We start from the raw sequence: 22,760 nt of genomic DNA, 5'->3' as shown, positions 1-22,760 counted from the left end.
TAAAATTATAAAATTTAGCCAGGTATGCTGGCAGGCACCTGTAATCTTAGCTACTTTGGAGGCTGAGGCAGGAGAATTGCTGGATCCTGGGAGGTGGAACTTGCAGTGACCCTAGATCACGCCATGGCACTCCAGCCTGGGCCAACAACAGTGAAACTCAGTCTCAAAAAAAAAAAAAGAGAGAGAGAGAACAGTAAAAATGCCATATTAAAAGATTTTTTTTAATGCTACACCTATTTAGGACACTTACCATGAATGGAACTTGCAGGACTGGAAGTTGCTCTGGGTGAGTCAGTGAGTTAGTGGAGAGTGAATGTCAAGGCTAGGGCAGGGTTGTCCAATCTTTTGGCTTCCCCGGACTGAAGAGAATTGTCTTGGACCACACATAAAATACACAGATACCATCAATAGCTGATGAGCTTAAAACGAAAATCACCAAAAAATCTCATAATGTTTTAAGAAAGTTTACAAATTTGTGTTAGGCTATATTCAGAGGTGTCCTGGGCCTCATGCGGGCCTCGGGTTAGGCAAGCTTGGCCTAGGGCATTAGTGTACACCACTGTAATCTTTGTAAACACTGTACACTTATGCTATACTAAGTTAATTTAAAAAATACTTTCTTCAATAATAAATTAACCTATGGTTACTGTAATATTTTTACTTTATAAACCTTAAAAATTTTTGTAATGTTTTTGATTTACAACACTTAGTTTAAAACACAAACACATTATACAGCTGTACAAAAATATTTTCGTCATATCCTTATTCTCTAAGCTTTTTTCTATTTTTAAATATTTCCTAATTAAAATTTTTTGTTTTTGCTGAAAACTAAGAGATAAACACACACATTAACCTAGGCCTATACAGTCAGGATCATCAATATCACTATCTTCTGCCTCCATATCTTGTCTCATTGGAAGGTCTTCATGGGCAATAACATTCATGGAGCTGTCATCCCCTATGATAGCAATGCCTTCGTCTGGAATGCTTCCCAAAGGACCTGGCTGAACTGCTTTACAGCTAACTTTTTTTTTTTAATAGGTAGAAAGAGTACACTCTAAAAAAGTATAGTTAAATACATAAACTGGTAACATAATTATTATTGTCAAGTGTTATATACTGTACGTAATTATATGTGCTGTACTTTTAAAGACTGGCAGCACAGTAGTTTGTTTACACCAGCATCACCAAAAACATGTGAGTAATGAGTTATGTCACAGTGTCACAATGGCTACATCATTATGTAGTTTATCATTGATGAGAAAGTCATTATGCAGTGCATGACCATATATAGATAGTCCTCAACTTAACAATGGAGTTACAGCCTGTTAAACTCATCAGAAGTTGAAAATATTGTAAGTAAAAAATACATTTAATATTTTTTAATAATTGTGAGTAAAAACACCTAATGTACCATACAATATAGCTTAGCCTAGCCTACTTTAAATGTGCTTAGAATACTTTAATCTACAGTTGGGCAAAACAAGCTAACACAAAGTCTATTTTATAATAAAGTATTGACTGTTGTACTGAAAATGAAAAACAGAATCATTGTATGGATACTCAAAATATGGTTTCTGCTGAATGCTTATCACTTTCACACCATCATAAAGTCCAAAAATCATAAGTCATAACTTAAAATTGTTGGACTGTCTGTATAAACTTTTTTCATTGTGGTAAGAACACCTAACATGATATGTGCTCTCTTAATGTTTTTTTCTGTACAATATAGTATTATTAACTCTAAGCACAATATTGTACAATAGTCCTACTCATTTTGTGTAACTGAAACTTTATACCCACTGAATATCATCAATTCCTTGTTTGTTTCTTTCCCCAACCTCTGGCAGTCACCATTTTGCGCTCTGTTTCTATGACTATGATTGTTTTAGATACCTCATAAGTGGAATCATGCAGTATTTGTCTTTCTGTGACTAATTTACTTCATTTAGCATAGTGACATTCAGGTGCATCCATGTTGCTGCGTATGGCAAGATTTCCTTTTTTCAGGCTGAAAATAGTGTTCCATTGTATATGTGTACCACATATTCTTTATCCATTCATCCATCACAAGACATTTAGGTTGTTTCCACATCTTGGCTATTGTGAACAATGCTGCAGTAAACATGGTAATGCATATATCTCTTTAGGACCCTGATTTTAATTGTTTTGGGCATGTACCCAGAAGTCGGATTGCTAGATCATATGGTCTTCTTTGAGCAACCTTCTTACCATTTTCCATAGCCAATGCACCATGTTATACATCGTACAAGAATTCCAATTTCTTTCATCCTCACCAACAGTTGTTTTTTTTTTTCAATAATAGCCATCCTAACACGTGTTTGGTGATATCTCATTGTGGTTTTGATTTGCCTAATATATTTAAGTGTTGTAACACTTTCAAGTTTTCAAAACAAGCATTAGAAAAGAACTGACTCCATATGTAAGATAGAGCTGTAGTTGATTTTTTCCTTTATGCATGTTGTCCCAGTACCTTTTATAGAATAGTCCATCTTTCCCCATTAGTTTGTAGTGATGCTTTTGATATTTGTCTTCATATGTATGTGAGTCTGGCCCTTATTTCTCTGCACTGTTTTCATTGGTCTTTTTGCTTCTCTCTATGCCAGTATCATATTTTCCTAATCACAGCTTTGACACTTTGAACCTTGGGTAGGTTAATTTCTGTGTGCATATATACTTCATTTGAAATTAAGATACTAGTACCTATTTCATTGGGTAAATGAGAATATATTAATGTGCTTAGAAGTATGCACATGGCTCAAGAGTAAAACTCAAATATCAGTGATTTTGTTATTAAATGTTATTAAATTAAATTTAATAAAGAGACTTGGTATCAAGAAAAGTGAGATTTCCATTCTTGGTTTTCTTCCATACCTTCTGGGGAAGTGGGGATAGGTTATGGAGGAATTCCTTGAAACAGTGACATTTAGGCAGATATATGAAAGATTATAGTTATTAACTATATGTCTTAGTCCCTTCAGGCTTCTTTAACAAAGTACTGGTAAGGGCTTAAAAACAACAAATGTATTTGTCACTGTTCAGGCTGGGAGGTCCAAGGTGGCTAGGTACTGGCAGGTTCTGTGTCTAGTGAGGACACAACATACTTTCTGGGTCATAGATGAACCTTTTAGCTATAGTGGAAGGGATGAGGTGTCTCTCTGGAAGCCTTTTATCAAGGCATAAATCCCTTTCATGAGGGCTCTGGCCTTATGATCTAATCACCTCCTAATACCCTGTCCTTGGAGGTATTGTACTGTACTCACCCTTTTTGTAATAGTGAAATGCATGTGTGATGAGACGACATGAAGTAAATGACATAGGCACTGTGATGCAATTAGAAGATTTCAGAAATAATTTATAGGTTTTAAATTACATGTACTCTGGGTAGCATGGTGAAGTCTTAAGCCATTCCACCCAAATTGCCTTCAAGCTGTCTTGATTATCAGTATCACAGTCCTTATGTTCAAGTATCTTTTATTTTATATAATAATGATCCAAAAGGCAAGAGTAGTGAGAGTACCACAGTTGGTGGTTAACCCACGGAAAGTGAAACTGCAGATAAAAGGAGGCTACTGTTTAATTGTAAAGGATTTATTAGGTACTTTGGGAAATGAAGCTCCATATCTTAAAAATGTCTAAGTAACTATAAATAGAATTTCTATACTACTTAACAATTGTTTTTAATGTGTTTTATAAATGATGGTTGTAACTATACTACTAATGTAATCCCAAGTTCATATTTTATTTTTAATGCATATGGCATAAGCTTTGTAAGAAAACGAACAGGGAATTTTGCATTTGCATTTTAATGGGAAAATTCAGGAACTAAGAAAAATTAACTAAAGGATGAAATCTATCCTCCCAAATGATATTTACTCCCCAGTAGTTTTTCATACAAGTAAATCATTAAGGGACAGATAACCCCTTATAAGCTACTTTTTTAGATAGTAGAAGACTAAAAGCTATTCTAGGTTTGTTCAGAAGAGTACAAGAGGAAAAGCTTGGCAAGTGCAGAAAATTTTCATCAGCTTCAGTACTTAATCATGATAGTCTAAAGAAATGGAACTCCTCTAAGTGAATAAGCAGTATTTATCAAAAACCTACAGCAAGCTAATAAGTATTATTTATCAAAAATTTACCTGGTTAGACACAGTGGCTCACACTTGTAATCTGAGCTCTTTGGGAGGCGAGGCAGGCGGATCATGAGGTCGGGAGATTAAAACCATCCTGGCCATGGTGAAATACCATCTCTACTAAAATACAAAAAATTAGCCGGTCATGGTGGCGCGTGCCTGTAGTCTCAGCTACTCAGTAGGCTTAGGCAAGGGAATCGCTTGAATCCAGGAAACGGAGTTTGCAGTGAGCCGAGATCGTACCACTGCACTCCAGCCTGGGCAACAGAGCAAGACCCTGCCTCCAGAAAATAAACACAAATACTGTTTCTATGCATCAACTACAAGCAGTTATAGAATATAATTGGTTGGAAATAAAAAAGTAAATTTCACATTTAGAAACAGATTTCTAGGAATGAATTTAGTGAAACGTGATTTTTATTGGAAAAACATCATAAAATGTATTGAAAGACATTAACTTGAATAATAGAGAGATATGCCATGGCTGTGGATAAGAAGAATCACTTCGGTAAAGATGGCAGTGTCCTTCAAATTTGTAAGCTTAATGCACTTTCAATCAAAATCTTGTTAGACATTTTGTGGAACTTTGCAAACAAAGCAAATCAAATGTCTAAGTAAAATGGTTGCTAGTCTAGTCTTTATTTATTTTAGAAAATAGGATTTTCTTAAGAATTAGTCCCTCAAATTTTTCTCACAAATCTTAAACTCTACAATGTGTGGGGGCTTTCAATTGCATAATCTTGACAATGGGTTCAGAGTACTGATACATGGATAATTTTGCATATTCACTTTTAGGGAGTTAAACTCATGAATATTCTTTAAGGATTCTGAGGTTTTGTTAGGTTGGTGCCTTTGCTTTACCTATTTTCAGTGGGTTTAAAATTTTTTTTTCTCTTTTTTTTTTTTTAATTGTACTTTAAGTTCAGGGATACATGTGCAGATCATGCAGGATTCTTGCATAGGGACACACATGGCAATGTGGTTTGCTGCCTCCATCCCCGCATCACCCACATCTGGCATTTCTCCCCATGTTTCTCCCCGACCTCCCCACCCCGCTGCTGTCCCTTCCTTTGCCCCCCTACAACAGACCCCAGTGTGTGATGCCCCCCTCCATGTGTCCATATGTTCTAATTGTTCAACACCTACCTGTGAGTGAGAACATGCAGTGTTTGATTTTTTCTTCTTGTGTCAGTTTGCTGAGAATGATGGTTTCCAGATTCATCCATGCCCCTACAAAGGACACAAACTCATCATTTTTTGTGGCTGCATAGTATTCCATGGTGTATATGTGCCACATTTTCCTTGTCCAGTCTAATGTCAGTGGACATTTGGGTTGGTTCCAGGTATTCACTATTCTAAACAGTGCCGCTATGAACATAACGTGTGCATGTGTCTCTATAAAAGAGCAATTTATAATCCTTTAGGTATATACCCAGTAATGGGATTACTGGGTCAAATGGAATTTCTAGTTCTAGGTCCTTGAGGAAGCGCCACACTGTCTTCCACAATGGTTGAACTAGTTTACACTCCCACCAACAGTGTGAAAGTGTTCCTGTTTCTCTACATCTTCTCTAGCATCTGTCTCCACATTTTTTAATGATCGCCATTCTAACTGGTGTGAGATGGTATCTCAGTGTGGTTTTGATTTGCGTTTCTCTAATGACCAGTAATGATGAGCATTTTTTCATATGTTTGTTGGACTCTTATGTGTCTTCTTCTGAAAAGTGTCTGTTCATATCCTTCGCCCACTTTTGGATGGACTTGTTTTTTTCTTGTAAATCTGTTTTAGTTCTTTGTATATTCTGGATATTAGCCCTTTGTCAGATGGGTATATTGCAAAAATTTTTTCCCATTCTGTTGATTGCTGGTTCACTCTAATGACTGTTTATTTTGCCAGCAGAATCTCTAGAGTTTAATTAGGTCCCATATGTCTATTTTGGCTTTTGTTGCCAATGCTTTCAGTGTTTCAGTCATGAAGTCCTTGCCTGTGCCTGTGTCCCAAATGGTTTTGCCTTGGTTTTCTTCTAGGGTTTTTATGGTGTTAGGTCTTATCTTTAAGTCTTTAATCCATCTGGAGTTAATTTTAGTGTAAGTTGTCAGGAAGGGGTCCAGTTTCTGCTTTCTGCACACTGCTAGCCAGTTTTCCCAACACCATTTATTAAACAGGGAATCCTTTCCCCATTGCTTGTTTTTTTCAGGTTTGCCAAAGATCAGATGGTTGTAGATGTGTGGCATTGCCTCCAGGGCCTCTGTTCTGTTCCATTGGTCTATATCGCTGTTTTGGTCCCAGTACCATGCTGTTTTGATTACTGTATCCTTGTAGTGTAGTTTGAAATCAGATGGCATGATGCCTCTGGCTTTGTTCTTTTTGCTTTGGATTGTCTTGGCTCCATGGGCTCTCTTTTGCTTCCTTATGAAGTTTAAGGTGGTGGTTTTTCTCCCAGTTCTGTGAAGAAGGTCATTGGTAGCTTGATGGGATAGCATTGAATCTATAAATTACTTTGGGCAGTATGGCCATTTTCACGATATTGATTTTTCTTAATCATGAGCATGGAATGTTTCTCCATCTGTTTGTGTCCTCTCTTATTTCATTGAGTAGTGGTTTGTAGTTCTCCTTGAAGAATTCCTTTACATCCTTTGTTAGTTGTATTCCTGGGTATTTCATTCTCTTTGTAGCAATTGTGAATGGGAGTTTGCTCATGATTTGGCTCTCTCCTAGTCTGCTATTGGTGTATAGAAATGCTTGTGATTTCTGCACAGTGATTTTGTATCCTGAGACTTTGCTGAAGTTGCTTATCAGTTTAAGGAGATTTGGGGCTGAGATGATAGAGTCTTCTAAATATACAATCATGTCATCTGCAAAAAGAGACAATTTGACTTTCTCTTTTCCTAATTGAATATGCTTTGTAGTTTCTTTTTGCCTAATTTCTCTGGCTAGAACTTCTAGTACTATATTGAATAGGAGTGGTGAGAGAGGGCATCCTTGTGTAGTGCCAGATTTCAAAGGGAATGCTTCCAGTTTTTGCCCATTCAGTATGATATTGGCTGTAGGTTTGTCATAAATAACTTTCATTGTTTTGAGATATGTTCCTTCGATACCTAGTTTATTGAGAGTTTTTAGCATAAAGCGCTGTTGAATTTTGTCAAAGGCCTTCTCTGCATCTATTGAGATAATCGTGTGGTTTTTGTCTTTGGTTCTGTTTATGTGGTGGATTACATTGATAGATTTGCATATGTTGAATCAGCCTTGCACCCCTGGAATGAGGCCTACTTGATTGTGTTCGATGAGCTTTTTATGTGCTGTTGCAATTGGTTTGCCACTGTTTAATTGAAGAGTTTTGCATCTATGTTCATCATGGATATTGGCCTGAAGTTTTTTTCTTTCTTTATTGAGTCTCCTCCGGATTTTGGTGTCAGGATGATGTTGGTCTCATAAAATGATTTGGGAAGGATTCCCTCTTTTGGTATTGTTTGGAATAGTTTCAGAAGGAATGGTACCAGCTCCTCTTTGTATGTCTGGTAGAATTCAGCTGTAAACCTGTCTGGGCCTGGATTTTTTTTGTTTTGTAGGCTGTTCATTGCTGCCTCAACTTCAGCCCTTGTTATTGGTCTATTCAAGGTTTCATCTTCTTCCTGGTTTAGGTTTGGGAGGGTACAAGTGTCCAGAAATTTACCCATTTCTTCCAGGTTTACTGGTTTATGTGAATAGAGTTGTTTGTAGTAATCTCTGATTGTAGTTTGTATTTCTGTGGAATCAGTGGTGATATCCCCTTTATCGTTTTTTATTGCATCTGTTTGATTCTTCTCTTTTTCATTAATCTGTCTAGTGGTCTATTTTGTTGATCTGTTTTAAAAAACTAGCTCCTGGATTTATTGATTTTTTTTTTAAGGGTTTTTTGAGTCTCTCTATCTCCTTCAGTTCTGCTCTGATCTTAGTTATTTCTTGTCTTCTGCTAGCTTTTGGGTTTTTTTTTATCTTGCTCCTCTAGCTCTTTCCATTTTGATGATAGGGTGTCAATTTTAGATCTTTGCTCGCTTCTCATGTGGGCATTTATTGTTATAAATTTCTCTCTAGACACTGCTTTAAATGTGTCCCAGAGATTCTGGTACATTGTGTCTTTGTTCTAATTGGTTTCAAAGAACATCTTTATTTCTGCCTTCATTTCATTGTTTATCCAGTCAACATTCAAGAGCCAGTTGTTCAGTTTCCATGAAGTTGTGTGGTTCTGAGTTAGTTTCTGAATTCTGAGTTCTAATTTGATTGCTCTGTGGTCTGAGACACTGTTATGATTTCCATTCTTCTGCATTTGCTGTGGAGCGATTTACCTCCAATTATGTGGTCAGTTTTAGAGTAGGTGCAATGCACTGCTGGAGAAGAATGTATATTCTGTGGATTTGGGGTAGAGAGTTATTTAGATGTCTATTAGATCTGCTTGGTCCAGTTCTGAGTTCAAGTCCTGGATATCCTTGTTAATTTTCTGTCTCGTTGATCTGTCTAATATTGACAGTGGAGTGTTAAAGTCTCCCACTGTTACTCTGCGGGAGTGTAAGTCTCTTTGTAGGTCATTAAGATCTTGCTTTATGTACCTGGGTGCTCCTGTATTGGGCACGTATATATTTAGGATTGTTAGCTCTTCTTGATGCATTGATCATTTTACCAATATGTAATGCCCTTCTTTGTCTCTTTTAATCTTTGTTGGTTTAAAGTCCATTTTATCAGAGACTAGAATTGCAACTCATGCTTTTCTTTGCTCTACATTTGCTTGATAAATCTTCCTCCATCCCTTTATTTTGAGCCTATGTGTGTTCTTGCACATGAGATGGGTTTCCTGAATACAGCACACTGATGGGATAAGAAGCACATTTTTTATCCAATTTGCCACTCTGTGTCTTTTGATTGGGGCATTTAGCCCATTTACATTTAAGGTTAATATTGTTATATGTGAATTTGATCCTGCCATTTTGTTGCTAGCTGGATGTTTTCCCCGTTAGTTGATGCATTTTTTTTTTTTTCATTGTGTCAATGGTCTTTACCATTTGGTACGTTTTGGAGTGGCTGATACTGGTTGTTTGTTTCCTTGTTTAGTGCTTCTTTCAGGAGCTCTTGTAAGGCAGGCCTGGTGGTGATGAAATCTCTCAGCAATTGGTTGTCCATAAAGGATTTTCTTTCTCCTTCGCTTATGAAGCTTAATTTGGCTGGATATGAAATTCTAGGTTGAAAGCTCTTTTCTTTAAGGATGTTGAATCTTGGCCCCCATTTTCTTCTGGCTTGTAGGGTTTCTGCCAAGAGATCCACTATGAGTCTGATGGGCTTTCCATTGTGGGTAACCTGACCTTTCTCTCTGGCTGCCCTTAGCATTTTTTCCTTCATTTCAACCCTGGTGAATCTGACGATTATGTGCCTTGGGGTTGCTCTTCTTGAAAATTATCTGTATTTCCTAGACTTGAATGGTGGCCTGGCTTGCTAGGTTGGGGAAGTTCTCCTGGAGAATATCCTGAAGCGTGTTTTCCAGCTGGGATTCATTCTCTTTGTCACATTCAGGTACACCTGTCAAACGTAGATTAGGTCTTTTCACATAATCCCATATTTCTTGGAGGCTTTTTTCATTTCTTTTCACTCTTTTTTCTCTATTCTTACTTTCTTGTTTTATTTCATTGAGTTGATCCTCAGTCTCTGAGATCCTTTCTTCTGCTTGGTCAATTCGGCTATTGAAACTTGTGTATGCTTTGCAAACTTCTCGTGCTGTGTTTTTCAGCTCCATCAAGTTGTTTATATTCTTCTCTAAGCTGTTTATTCTAGTTAGCATCTCATCTAACCATTTTTCTAGGTTCTTGGTTTCCTTGCATTGGGTAACCACATACTCTTGTAGCTCTGAGAAGTTTGTTGCTACCCACCTTCTGAAGCCTCCTTCTGTCAATTCATCAGATTCATTCTTCATCTATCTTGGATCCCTAGCTGGTGAGGAGTTGTGATTCTTTGGAGGAGGAGAGGCATTCTGATTTTTGGTGTTTTCATCCTTTTTGCGCTGGTTTCTTTCCATCTTAGTGGCTTTGTCTACCTGTGGTCTTTGTAGTCGGTGACTTTCAGATGGAGTCTCTGAGTGGACATCCTTTTTGTTGATGATGAAGTTATTTCTTTCTGTTTCTTAGTTTTCCTTCTACCAGGCCCCTCTGCTGCAAGACTGGTGGAGGTCCACTCCATACGCTGCTTGCCTGGGAATCATCTGAGGTGGCTGCAAAACAGTAAGGATTGCTGCCGGTTTCTTCTGTTGTCTTCATCCCAGAAGGGTACCTGCCGGATGTCCACCTGACTTCTCCTTTACGAGGTGTCTCTTTCAGTGTACGGAGGTCGGGGAGCTACTTGAAGAGACAGTGTGTCCCTTATAGAAGCTCAAGTGCTGTGCTGGGAGCTCTGTTGTTCCATGCAGAACTGCTGGGCAGGTACTTTTAAGTCTTCTGCAGTGGAACTCATAAACACCTCTTTTCCCAGGTGCTCTGTCTTAGGAAGGTTGGCTTTATTTATAAGTTCCTGTCATGCTGCTCCCTTTTTTCATAGACTCACTGCCCTTCATGGAGTAGTTTAGTCACAGTCTGCCAGCAGAGGCATTGCTGAACTACTGCAGGCTCTACCCAGCTGCTGTGTAAACCGCCTTGGTAGTGTGTGATTGCCTTGGTAGTGGTGGTCACCCTTCCCTCCCACTGAGTTGGACTGTCCAGGGTCCAGCTGCACTCGCTGCAAAACTCTCGATCCAAAGCATTTTAGATTGCTTGTTTTGTGGGGGTGGTACCCGCCGAGCCAGATTGCCTGGCTCCCTGTCTCTGCTCTGCCCCCTCCCTTTCAGTTGCATTGGTGGCTCTGTCTCCCAGGCGTTCCAGGCGCCAGTTGAAACAGCTGCCCTATTTGTGTTTCTTTGCACCAAGCCGGCACTGGCTGAAACTGCCATGCTGAAAACTTATGGCACTTTTCGGCCAAGGAATCTCCTGGTCTGTGGGCATTGAAAATTTGTTTGGAAATGTGGTCGGCATTCACACTCTGGGTTGTTCTTGCTGGGAACTGCACTCCAGAGCTGTTCGTATTCAACCATCTTGGATCCCCCACTGCGTTTTAATTCTTAAAGTCCTATGTATGGTAAGCATATAAACACTGGAATGGATAATCTTATAAAAAACTTTGTTACCTGTAGTATTACACACATGAGCTTTAAATCATTAATCTTTTATCTTTACTTTCGAGTCTGCCTGTGATTGAACCTGCTTAAATGTTGGGGGGAAATTTTCTAGAAAAGAGTTTAAAATAATTGTGAACCAATGACAAAGCATTAATTTATAGCGGGTATACTGTAGTCTGAATATATTTTTACAATGTTTTAGATATATGATTTTTTTTAATGCTTTCTATCCTAGTGAACACTTATTTTACTTATCTGTCATTGGTCATCTAATGAGAAGCTAATTCTAGGTAGCTAAAAATAGATGAATATTATGTTCATGTGTGTACATGATTTAGCAACCACTTACAAGTGGTAACATGCAGTATTTAACCTTGTATTTCTGAATTATTTCCCGTAAGGTAATGGCCACCAGTTCCATCCATGCTGCTGCAAAAAAACATGGCTTCATTCTTTTTCATGGCTGAGTAGCATTCCGTGTGTGTGTGTGTGTGTGTGTGTGTGTGTGTGTGACTTTATTCTAAAATCATCCACTGATGGACACTTAGATTGTTCCCATATCTTTGCTTTTATGAATAATACTGTGATAAACATGCAAGTACAGGTGTCTTTTTGATAGAATGATTTCATTTCCTTGGGTGTATACCCAGTAGTGGGATTACTAGATCCAACGGTAGTTCTCTTTTTAGTTTTTTGAGAAATCTTCATACTGTTTTCCATAAAGGTTGTATTAATTCCCACCATTCCTTTTCCTCTGCATCCTTGCCAACATCTTTTGACTTTTTAATAATAGCCATTCTGAGTGGTGTGAGATGCTTTTTCATTGTTGTTTTACTTACATTTATCTGATAATTACTAATGTGGAATTTTTTTCATATGTTAGTTGACCGTTTGTATGTGTTAGTTTGAAAATGTTCTGTTTAGAATAAACAGACAGTCTACAGAATGGGAGAAAATATTTTCAAACTATGCATACAACAAAAGACTAATATCTGGACTCTATAAGGAACTTAAGAAAAAAAACAACCCCATTAAAAAGTGGACAAAGGAACATGAACAGAATCCTCCAAAGAACATTTACAGGCAGCCAGCAAACATAGAAAAAAATGCACAAAATCACTAATCAACAGAGAAATACAAATCAAAACCACGGTAAGATCTCACACCAGTCAGAATGGCTATTATTAAAAAAGCTAAATAACAGATTTTAGCAAGATTGTAGAGAAAAGGGAATGCTTAATATGTTATTGGTGAGAATGCAAATTAGTTAAGCCCCTTTGTAAAACAGTTTGGAGATTTCTCAAAAAACTAAAAATAGAAATACCATTTGCTCAACAGTCCCATTACTAGAAAATAAATCATTCTACCAAAAAGACACCTGCAATCATATGTTTATCACAGTACTGTTCACAGTAATAAAGACATGGAATCAACCTAGGTGCCCATCATTGATGGATTAGATAAAGAAAATGTGATACATATACAACATGTAATACTGTGCAGCTATAAAAAAGAATGAAATTATATCCTTTACAGCAACATGGATGCAACTGGAGGCCATTATTCTAAGCAAATTAACACAGATACAGAAAACCAAATACTGTGTCTTCTCATTTATAAATAGGAGCTAAACATTGGGTATGCACGAACACAAGATTGGGAACAACAGACACTGGGGATCCCAAAGAGAAGAGGGAGATAGGGGAGTAGGAGCTGAGAAACAATCTATCGAGTACTGTATTTGCTACTGGGCAACAGGATCATTAGAAGCCAAAACCTCAGCATCATGCAATATACGCATGTAACACACCTGTATATGTACCCCCTGAATCTAAAATTAAAAATAAATTTTTAAAATCTGTGTTCTCTGCCCACTTTTAAATAAAATTTTTTGTTGCTCTTGTTGTCATTGAGAAGTTTGACTTCCTTGTAAATTCTGAATATTAGTCCTTTGTTGGATACATAGGTTGCAGATATTTTCTCCCAATTGTTTGGTTGTCTGTTCAATCTGTCAGTTATTTATTTTGCTGTATAGAGGTTTCTCAGTTAAACTAAGTCACTTTTGTCTATCTTTGTTTTTTGTTGCATTTGTTTTTGAGATGCTAGTCATATATTCTTCACATAGGCCAGTGTACAGAGTTTTTCCTAGGGTTTTTTTTTTTTAGGACTTTTATAGAAGTTTCAAGAACTTGAATACACCTTGAGTTAATTTTTTTGTTTGTTTGTTTGTTTTTCTACCTTGAGTTAAATATTTCATATAGTGAGAGATGGGGTCCATTTTCATTCTGCATATGGCAATCCAGTTTTCCCGGCGCCATTTATTGAATACAGTCTCCTTTCCAAGTTAATGTTTCTGTCAGCCTCATTGAAAATCAGTTGGCTATAGGTATGTGGCTTATTTGTGGGCTCTCTCTTCCGTTCCATTGATCTATCTGTTTTTATACCAGTACCATGTTGCTTTGGTTACTATAACCATGCATTGTAATTTGAAGTTGGGTAACGTGATGCCTCCAGCTTTATTCTTTTTCCGTAGGATTGCTCTGTTTATTGAGATTCTTTTTTTATTTCATACGAATTTTAGAATTGTTCTTTCTAATTCAGTGAAACATGATGTTGGTATTTTTATAGAAATTGCATTGAATCTGTAGCTTGCTTTAGGCAGGGTGAGTATGGGTTATTTTAACATTATTGATTCTTCTGATCCATGAGTGTGGGATGTTGTTCCACTTATTTGTGTCATCTACAGTTTCTTTCATCAGTGTTTTGTAGTTTTCCTTATAGAGGTCTTTCGCCTTCTTGATAAGATGTTTTCCTTGGTATTTTACTGTGTGTGTGTGTGTGTGTGTGTGTGTGTGTGTGTGTGTAGCTCTGGTAAATGACCGACTTTGATTTAGTTCTCAGCTTGATTGTTACTAGTGTATAATGTTTCTTCTGGTTTGTGTAAGTTGATTTTGTATGCTGAAACTTTACTGAGTTCATTTTTCAAAGAAGTCTTTTTGTTGAATCTTTAGGGTTTTTTAGGTATAAGAGATAACAGAGATAACTTGACTTCTTTTCCAGCTTGGATGACTGATTTCTCTTGCTTCTTTTCTGACTATGATTTTAGTACTATATTGAATCAGGGTGTGTAAGTGGACCTTTTTGTCTTGTTCCCATTTTTAGCAGGAATGCTTTCAAGTTTTTTCCATTTGTATGATATTTGTTGTATGTGGCTTTTAATATGTTGAGATATGTTCCTTCTGTGCCTAGTTTGTTGCAGGCAACAAAATCATGAGATAAAAATCATGAGATGTTAAATTTTACCAGATGCTGTTTTTGAGTCTGTTGAGAGTATTATATGGTTTTGTTTTTAATTTTGTTCTGGTAGTGAATTGCATTTATTGATTTGCATATGTTGAATTTTCCTTGCATGCCTGGAATAAAACCCACTTGATCATGGCGTATTATCTTTTTGATGTGCTGTTGTATTCATTTTGCTAACATTTTGTTGAGAAATTTTGCGTCTATATTCATCAGGAGATACTGGTCTATTGTTATATTTGTTGAATCCTTGTTTGGTTTTGGTATCAGGGTGACACCAGCCTTGTAGAATTAGAAAGGGAGGATTCCTTCCACTATTTTGGAACAGTTTCAGTGGGATTGGTACAAGTTCTTTTTTGTATGTGTGGTAGTGTTCAGCTCTGAATCTGTCCTGTCCTGAGCTTTTTGTTGTTGCTGTTGTTGTTGTTGTTGCTGTTATTGAGAGATTTTCATCTTACTGATTTAATCTTAGTACTCATTATTGGTCTGTTCAGGGTTTCCAGTTCTTTCTGGTTCAGTACAATCTTGGGAGGTTGTATGTTTCCAGGAGTTTACCCACTTCCTCTAGGTTTTCTAGTTTGTGCATGTAGAGATGCTCATAGTAATCTCCGATAACCGTTGTATTTCTGCAGTGTCAATAATAGTATCTTCTTTTTCATTTCTGATTGTGTTTATTTGAATCTTCTCTCTTCTTGGTTAGTCTAGCTAGCAGTCTGTCAGTTTTGTTTCTCTTTTCAAATAACTAGCTTTTCACTTCATTGATCTTTTATTTTTGGTATTATATTTTTGGTCTCAGTGTCTCTTACTTTTCCTCTGATCTTAATGTCTTCTCTTCTGTCAGCTTTGGATTTGGATTTGGTTTTTGTTTTTCTGTTTCATGGGGTGTGACATTAGGTGATTAATTTGTTATATTTTTTTTAATATAGATAACACTATAAACTTTCCTCTTAGCACTGCTTTTGCTGAATCCCAGAGGTTTGGTATGTTGTTTCTTCTTTTTTCATTCATTTAAACATTTTTTTAATGTTCCATCTTAATTGTATTGTTGCCCCAAAGATTGTTCAGGAACATGTTATTGAACTTCCATGTATTTGTATAGCTTCAATAATTCCCCCTCAGGATTGATTTTGACTTTATTTCACTGTGGTTTAAGAAGATACTTGATATAATTTCAATTTTTTTAAAAAAAATTGAGACTTGTTTTTGTGGCATACTATATTTTATTTTAGAGAATATTTCATGCCTGATGAAAAGAATGTATATTCTGCTAGGGTAGAACATTCTTCAAATGTCTGCCAAAAACATTTAGTTTAGAATCCAATTTAATTCTGATGTTTCTTTGTTGGTTTTGTGTCCTGATAATCTGTCTGGTGCTGTCAGTGGAATATTAAAGTCACCCACTATTACTGTGTTGCTGTTTATATCTTTTCTTAGGTCTAGTAATGCTTGTTTTATGAATTTGGGTTTGGGTCCTCTGCTGTTGGATGCATATATATTTAGGATTGTTGTATCTTTCTATTGAATTGATCTCTTTATCATTATATCATGACTTTTTTTTTTTTTTTTACTGTTTTTGGTTCAAAGTCAGCTTTATCTAAGTATAGCTACTCCTACTTGTTTTTTGTTTCTGTTTGCATGGATTATCTTTTTACACCCCTTTCTTCAGTCTCTAAGTTTCTTTACCACTAAGGTGAGTTTATTGTAAGCAGCATATAGTTGGATATTGTTTTCTAAATTCATCCTGCCAATCTATATCTTTTAAGTGGAGCATGTAACCCATTTATGTTTACAGTAAATATTAATATGTGCGGTTTTATTTCTGTAGTAATGTTCATTGTTATCGCATTGCTTTGTAGTTTCATTGGTGTAATTATTTTATAAGACCTGTGAATTGTTTACTTTGTTACATTTTTATGATGACAAGTATTGACCCTTCATTTCTATGTTTATACCTCCCTTGATCATTTTTGTAGAGCCAGTCTAGTGGTGACAGATTCCCTCAATGATTGTTTTCTAGGAAAAACTTCGTATCTCTCTTATTCCTGAAGCTTTTTCTAGCAGGGTACAAATTTTCAGGTTGCCAGGTTTTTTTTTTTTTACTTTAAGCCTATTTTGAAAATAGAATCCCAGCCTCTTCTGACTTGTAAGTCATCTGCCAGGAAGTCTGCTGTTAGTCTGATACAGTTTCCTTTATAGGTGACTAGATGCCTTTTTTCTCTTGCTGATCCTAAGATTTATTCCTTCATGTTGACCTCAGACAGTCTAATGATTCTATGTCATGGTGAGGTTTTTCTTGCAGTGTTTATTTCTAGGTTTCATTGGGCCTCTTATTCTGGATGTCTAGATCTCTTGCTGGACTAGAGAAGTTGGTTTTCCAAACTTTTTGCTTTCTTTTCTTTCTCAGGAATACCTACAATCCCTAGGTCCAGACATTTTAATGTAATCTTTTAACTTCTCAAAGGCTTTGCTCATCTTTAAAATTCTTTTTTGTTTCTTCAAATGACCTGTCTTTATGTTCTGAGATTGTTTCTTCTCCTTGATCTAGTTTATTGTTGAAGCTTTCATCAGTATTTTGTAAATCCTTCAGTGAATTTTTTATTTTCAAAATATTTTTTAAATATCTTATTTCTTTGGTAAATTTATCATTTATATCCTGAATTGATTTTCTGTTTCTTTGTATTGGTTTTCAGATTTTCCTTGAATCTCATCGACCTTCGTTAAACTCAATATTTTGAATTTCTTAAGATTTCAGTAATTTTGGTTAGGATTTATTGCTAGAGGGTGTGATCCTCTGGGGGTATTGTAACAACCGGTTTCTTCATACTTCCAGAATTATGACATTGGTTCTTTCTCATCTGGAGAAATTCATTTCTGATGTTTCAGTTCACTTTTGTTTGGACAAGGCTGTTTTTTCTTCAGGATGTGACTATAATGTACATTGAATAGGGTCATTTGGCTTTGCTTCTGAGTTCTTTTAGTGGCAAAGACTCTATGAACTTCTTGGTTTTAGATAGCTTTGGTGGCTTTCTCAGATGTCAGGTGTGATAGTCATATACCTGGCATGTGAGCACACTCACATCCTCCTGTAGAGCCAGGGTAGCAGAGGTCTCAAGAAGCTTATTTTGTTCCCAAATTGTGTGCATTTATGTTAGCAAATTTTGTATTGGGTTGTGCAGTTCAGCCTCCAGGCCAGTAGGTAGCATTTGCAGGTATGAGTCAGTTTCAGTGGTAACAATGAGGTTTACACTTCACCTTTGTTTACCAAGAAAAGCTCAGTTCTCCTAATGACTGGCAGAAGCATCAGCCCTGACGAGGGTGACATGAGGGAGGGGAGTCATCAGTCCACTGGTAAAATATACTGAGGTCTCTTGAAGGGAGATGGGGGGGTGGGTACGGGAGCAAGGTGAAGGCTTTCTTAGCACCCTGGCCTCGGCAGGCAGAAATGTGATGTTTCCTTGTCACACTCCTCTTCTGGTGTTCAGGTTGTTCAGTTCTATTAGACACTGCAGTTTATTTCCAACTGCAGTGTAACCTAGAATTACAGGAGATGCCTGCCCATGCTTTGAGACTACTCCTGTGCTGTCTGGAAATGGCTGCCATGCAGACTCTGCTCTCCATGGCAGGACTGCTGACGCTCTGTGCAGAGTGGGAGAGAACCCACCTTTCTCATGAGCCTGGGCCCAGAGGCCACTGCCATTAGAGCTGCAGTTGCCCTTCACAGCTCCAGGTAGCCTGCCATCTGGTTTCTTGTGCCAGTTTCCCATGGGAGCAGCAATGGCTGTGTCTGCAGCAGTGGGTGGAGGGAGAGGAGGAGTCCCCTTCTCTGTGTCTGGGCTCAAGCACAGAGACCACTTGGCCAGTGGTACGGGACCTTAATCCTCACTTGCAGTGTTGGGCAGAGTTTGCTTCTCTGTCTCTGCCAGGAGCAGGCATTCACTTATAGCCCCAAGCTCTTGGGCTCTAGAAAATGCATGCTTTAGTTTCCTTTGTCCCAGGGGCTGTCCCTTTGGTGCACAGTACTTTGCCTTCCCTTAAAAGTAGTACTCTTTGAGGGATAGATTATTGGGAACCCTGCAGCACCCCTGGGTCTAACTAGCACTGTGCGGCTGCTGCCCACTGAATTGGTGCTGGGGAGTGTCAGCAAGGGCTTCCAGGATGTCGAAGCACAAAAGGCATGAGGTTCCCTGGGCAAGATACAGTCCCCTGACAGATGTGCCCTGACAGTGATGCCTTGCCACAGGCACTCAAGTCTGGGGATGTGGTAAGAAGTTGAGCAACCCAACATGAGCTTGCAGTTTGGTGTAACACCCTCAAGAAATCCCTGCCCTTACCATTGTCTGGGTTTGTGAGAGCAGAGAAGCTCTCCCATAGATTGCATACAACCAGTCTGCCACAGGAATGAAGAATCCTGTGTCTGAATTTTTTCCTGTGATTTTGTGTACTGGCATTCTCTCTTTGATATTCTGTTAGAGCTGTGATTATGTGTTTGTAATATTGGTTCTTTTTTCTTTTTTGAGACCAAGTCTCACTCTGTCGCCCAGGCTGGAGTGCAGTGGCACAATTTCGGCTCACTGCAACCTCTGCCTCCTGGGGTCAGGCAATTCTCTCGCCTCAGACTCTTGAGTAGCTGGGATTACAGATGCCTGCTACCATGCCTGGCTAATATTTTTATTTTTAGTAGAGACAGGCTTTCACCACGTTGGCCAGGCTGGTTTCAAACTCCTGACCTCAAGTGATCCACCCATCTCAGCCTCCCAAAGCCCTGGAATTACAGGAGTGAGCCATCGCCCGGTCTTAATTTTGGTTCTTTTTTCTGAAGAGAACTGGAACCTGATGTCTCTAGTCAGCCATCTTGAACCTCTCTCTTTGATTATGATTATTATAATTAACCTTGCAACCCTTGATAACTTTCCTTTACTTCCAAAAACACACAATAAATTACATAAAATTATTTGCAAGTTTCTTGCAAAAGAACCATTTTTTCTGTTTACCACATTGCATTTTTAAATTTATTTTGACAGATTCTTATGATTATTTGCATTTTTATTCAATTGAGAAGCATTTTCTTGAATATGTTTATTTGTATTTTTATGTCAGTATTTGTCATCAAGTAGTATATATTTATAGAACATTAGGAATAACACTTTATACAAATATTGTCTTTCTAATACTAAGTGGCATACAGTTATTTTCAGTAATCTTTTGAAGTAGATACGTCTTTTAATATAAAAGAAAATATCAAAAATAGATGACTCTTCTACTGTTCCTATATTTTTAGGTATTTTCCTTAACCAATTTCTTTTATTTTCTAGGTACCTAGTCGATAGTCGCTGGTTCAAACAGTGGAAAAAATATGTTGGCTTTGACAGTTGGGACAAATACCAGATGGGAGATCAAAATGTGTATCCTGGACCCATTGATAACTCTGGACTTCTCAAAGGTCGGTATTTTCTTCCTTCAGTCAAGTTGTAAATATATTAAATTTCATTATATAAATGTCAATGGGTTGAATATGGGAAATGTTAGTGTAAATAAGTTGATAGAGTAGAAATATCTTTGCATTACAGATTTGACCTAATGAACTTATTATTCTAATTAGTTATTAAAAATTTTATTATTCTGTATAATGACAAGTTTTGTTTTTCATTTATGATGTAATAAGACTTTATTGTTTAAACCCTTAAATGAAGAATGTCATTTCTTCATTTAAATATTTCATTATTAAGTAGTCATTAATGATTATTAATAAATAAGACTGATTATTTGTTATTAAATAATTATTAAAGACTGGTTATTTTGAGAAATGCTATGTCACATATTGGACACATGGCATTTTTTAAAATTTGAGGAACAATCACATATCCTTACATTCCTAAATTTTTACATTAGCTTTCTACAACCCTCACTACTTGCCAGTCCTTATTGTATAAGAGGTATTGTATACCTCTTATTATGCTTAAAGGGAACAAAACATAAGTACCAGAACTTCCGTTTCTAACAGTGGTTCTCAAAACACTGGATATCAGGCAGCAGAAAACAGTGATCCCTGAGAGATGAGAAACAAAATAGGTAAGCCCTCCAACTGTTTTCAGTTTACTGCATTGGAAGAGTTTCCAAGACACAGCATGGGATGATGAAACCTATACAGACCCTCTCTGTCTTTCTTAGTTGAGAAAACGGGAGTTTGAAGTCCAGGGAAACCAAGAGTCCTGGGAAGTACCAGAAGTTAGTGAGCAACTCAGAGAGAGAGAGAGAGCGACCTAGATCCTCCATAGGGTTGCTCTTAAGTCTTCGGTTATTAATCTGCACTTTGCATGTGAGAAAACTGCCCAAGGCCAGACAAAGTACCACTGAAAAGAAGTAACAATCATTGGGGTTAATATAGGATTGGGAGTCATTGGCATTCTCAACAGCCAGAGTGGAAAACCACATAATTTACAAAGTAGACTACTGAGAACAGTTTTGCTTATGTAATAGGGTGAAATTAATTTTCCTGCTCTACTAACCTGAAAGCATCAAACTGTTTCCAAGTAACTTAACTCCATTTCGGAATAAAACTTGAATATCTGTAAGAATACAAAAATATCCAGCATACAAAAACATAAAATGTATGTCTTGGATCCGACCAAATATTACCTGGCATGTAAAGAAGCAGGAAAATATGACCAATAATAACAAACAATGTCAATCTTAAAAACAAATCTCCCCCCACAAGACATGGAAAAAATTAATAAAGAACGGACGAGACAAATACAAAATTAAAAGTTGCTAGATTGAAACCCAGCTCTATGAATAATCACATTAAATGTAAACACCTCAACTAAATATTGTGACCATGAGATTAGATTAAAAAGTTAAGACCCAGCTATCAACTGTCTATAAGAAACTTACTTTAAGCATAAAGATACAGATAAATTTAAGACATGGAAAAAGATAACATCAGGTTGTGGTAAGCAAGACTAACCCCCAGTGATCCTCACCCTTATAGAATACTCTCCCCTTTGAGTGTTGGTGAAACTTGTAAATAGCATGAAGCTATCACCCCTATGATTATGTTACGTGGCAAAAGGAGACTATCTGGGTGAACTTAATATAATCACATGTACCCTTTAGAAGCAGAGCATTTTCTCTGGCTAGTGGCAAAATAATTCAGAGATTCAAGCCTGGAAGAGAGTCAACATATCACTGCTGGTTTGAAGTTGGAAGGAATCATTGAGATGCAAGAAGGCAGGCAGCCTGTAGGAACAGAGGGAGTCCTCAGGCTGACAGCCAGCAAGGAAACAGGAACCTCAGACTCACAACCATGAGTAACTGAATTCTGCCAACAACCTGAATGGGCTTGTAAGCAGATTCTTCCTCAGACCTTCAGATAAGAGCCCAGCAGGGCTGATATCTTGACTTCAGCTTGTAAAACCCTAAGCACAAATCCATTTGAGCCCTCCTGAACTACTGACCCACAGAACTGTGAACTGATAAATCAGTGATGTTTAAGCCACTATGGTAATTTATTTTACAACAGTGGAAAACGAATACACATGCTAACACTATTTTTTTTAAAAGCAGAGACATTAAGTTTCAGAATAAAGAACATTATGAGGGATAGACGGTTACTTTATAATGTAATGGGATGGGATAGTTCATCAAGAGAATATAGTAAGCTTAAATATATACCTGCCTAGGCCGGGCGCGGTGGCTCAAGCCTGTAATCCCAGCACTTTGGGAGGCCGAGGTGTGTGGATCACAAGGTCAAGATATCGAGACCATCCTGGTCAACATGGTGAAACCCCGTCTCTACTAAAGATACAAAAAATTAGCTGGGCATGGTGGCGCGTGCCTGTAATCCCAGCTACTCAGGAGGCTGAGGCAGGAGAACTGCCTGAACCCCGGAGGCAGAGGTTGCGGTGAGCCGAGATCGCGCCATTGCACTCCAGCCTGGGTAACGAGCGAAACTCCGTCTCAAAAAAAAAATATATATATATATATATACCTGCCTAATAGTCTATCTTGAAAATATGTGAAGAAGAGTGATGTCAGCAAGATGATAGAGTAAAAAGTCCCAGCTCCCAGCCCCCAACAGAAACACTGAATTAACAATGGACCAGAATATCTTTATGAGAAACCCAAGATCCTGTTAAGA

At 37.5% G+C, this 22,760-nt stretch overlaps 1 protein-coding gene across 9 annotated transcripts in view; it reads left to right on the top strand.

The window, feature by feature from the left end:
* The window catches only part of USP15 (ubiquitin specific peptidase 15), a 159,484-nt gene that overhangs the window by 18,477 nt on the left and 118,247 nt on the right, over window positions 1-22,760 (top strand). For all 9 annotated transcript variants that reach the window (XR_013521793.1, XR_013521792.1, XR_013521795.1 and 6 more), the window contains exon 2: window positions 19,936-20,063. Coding sequence is in view for 4 of the 9 variants with exons in the window: in XM_009004139.5 (XP_009002387.1) it covers window positions 19,936-20,063 (128 nt within the window). In the remaining 5 variants the exon portion in view is untranslated. The remainder of the gene's footprint in view (window positions 1-19,935; window positions 20,064-22,760) is intronic.

Source organism: Callithrix jacchus, chromosome 9 (assembly GCF_049354715.1).
Source record: "Callithrix jacchus isolate 240 chromosome 9, calJac240_pri, whole genome shotgun sequence".
Taxonomy (NCBI): Eukaryota; Metazoa; Chordata; class Mammalia; order Primates; family Cebidae; genus Callithrix; species Callithrix jacchus.
The sequence above is the reverse complement of the archived record's forward strand: the minus strand, read 5'-3'. Positions and strand labels throughout refer to the sequence as shown.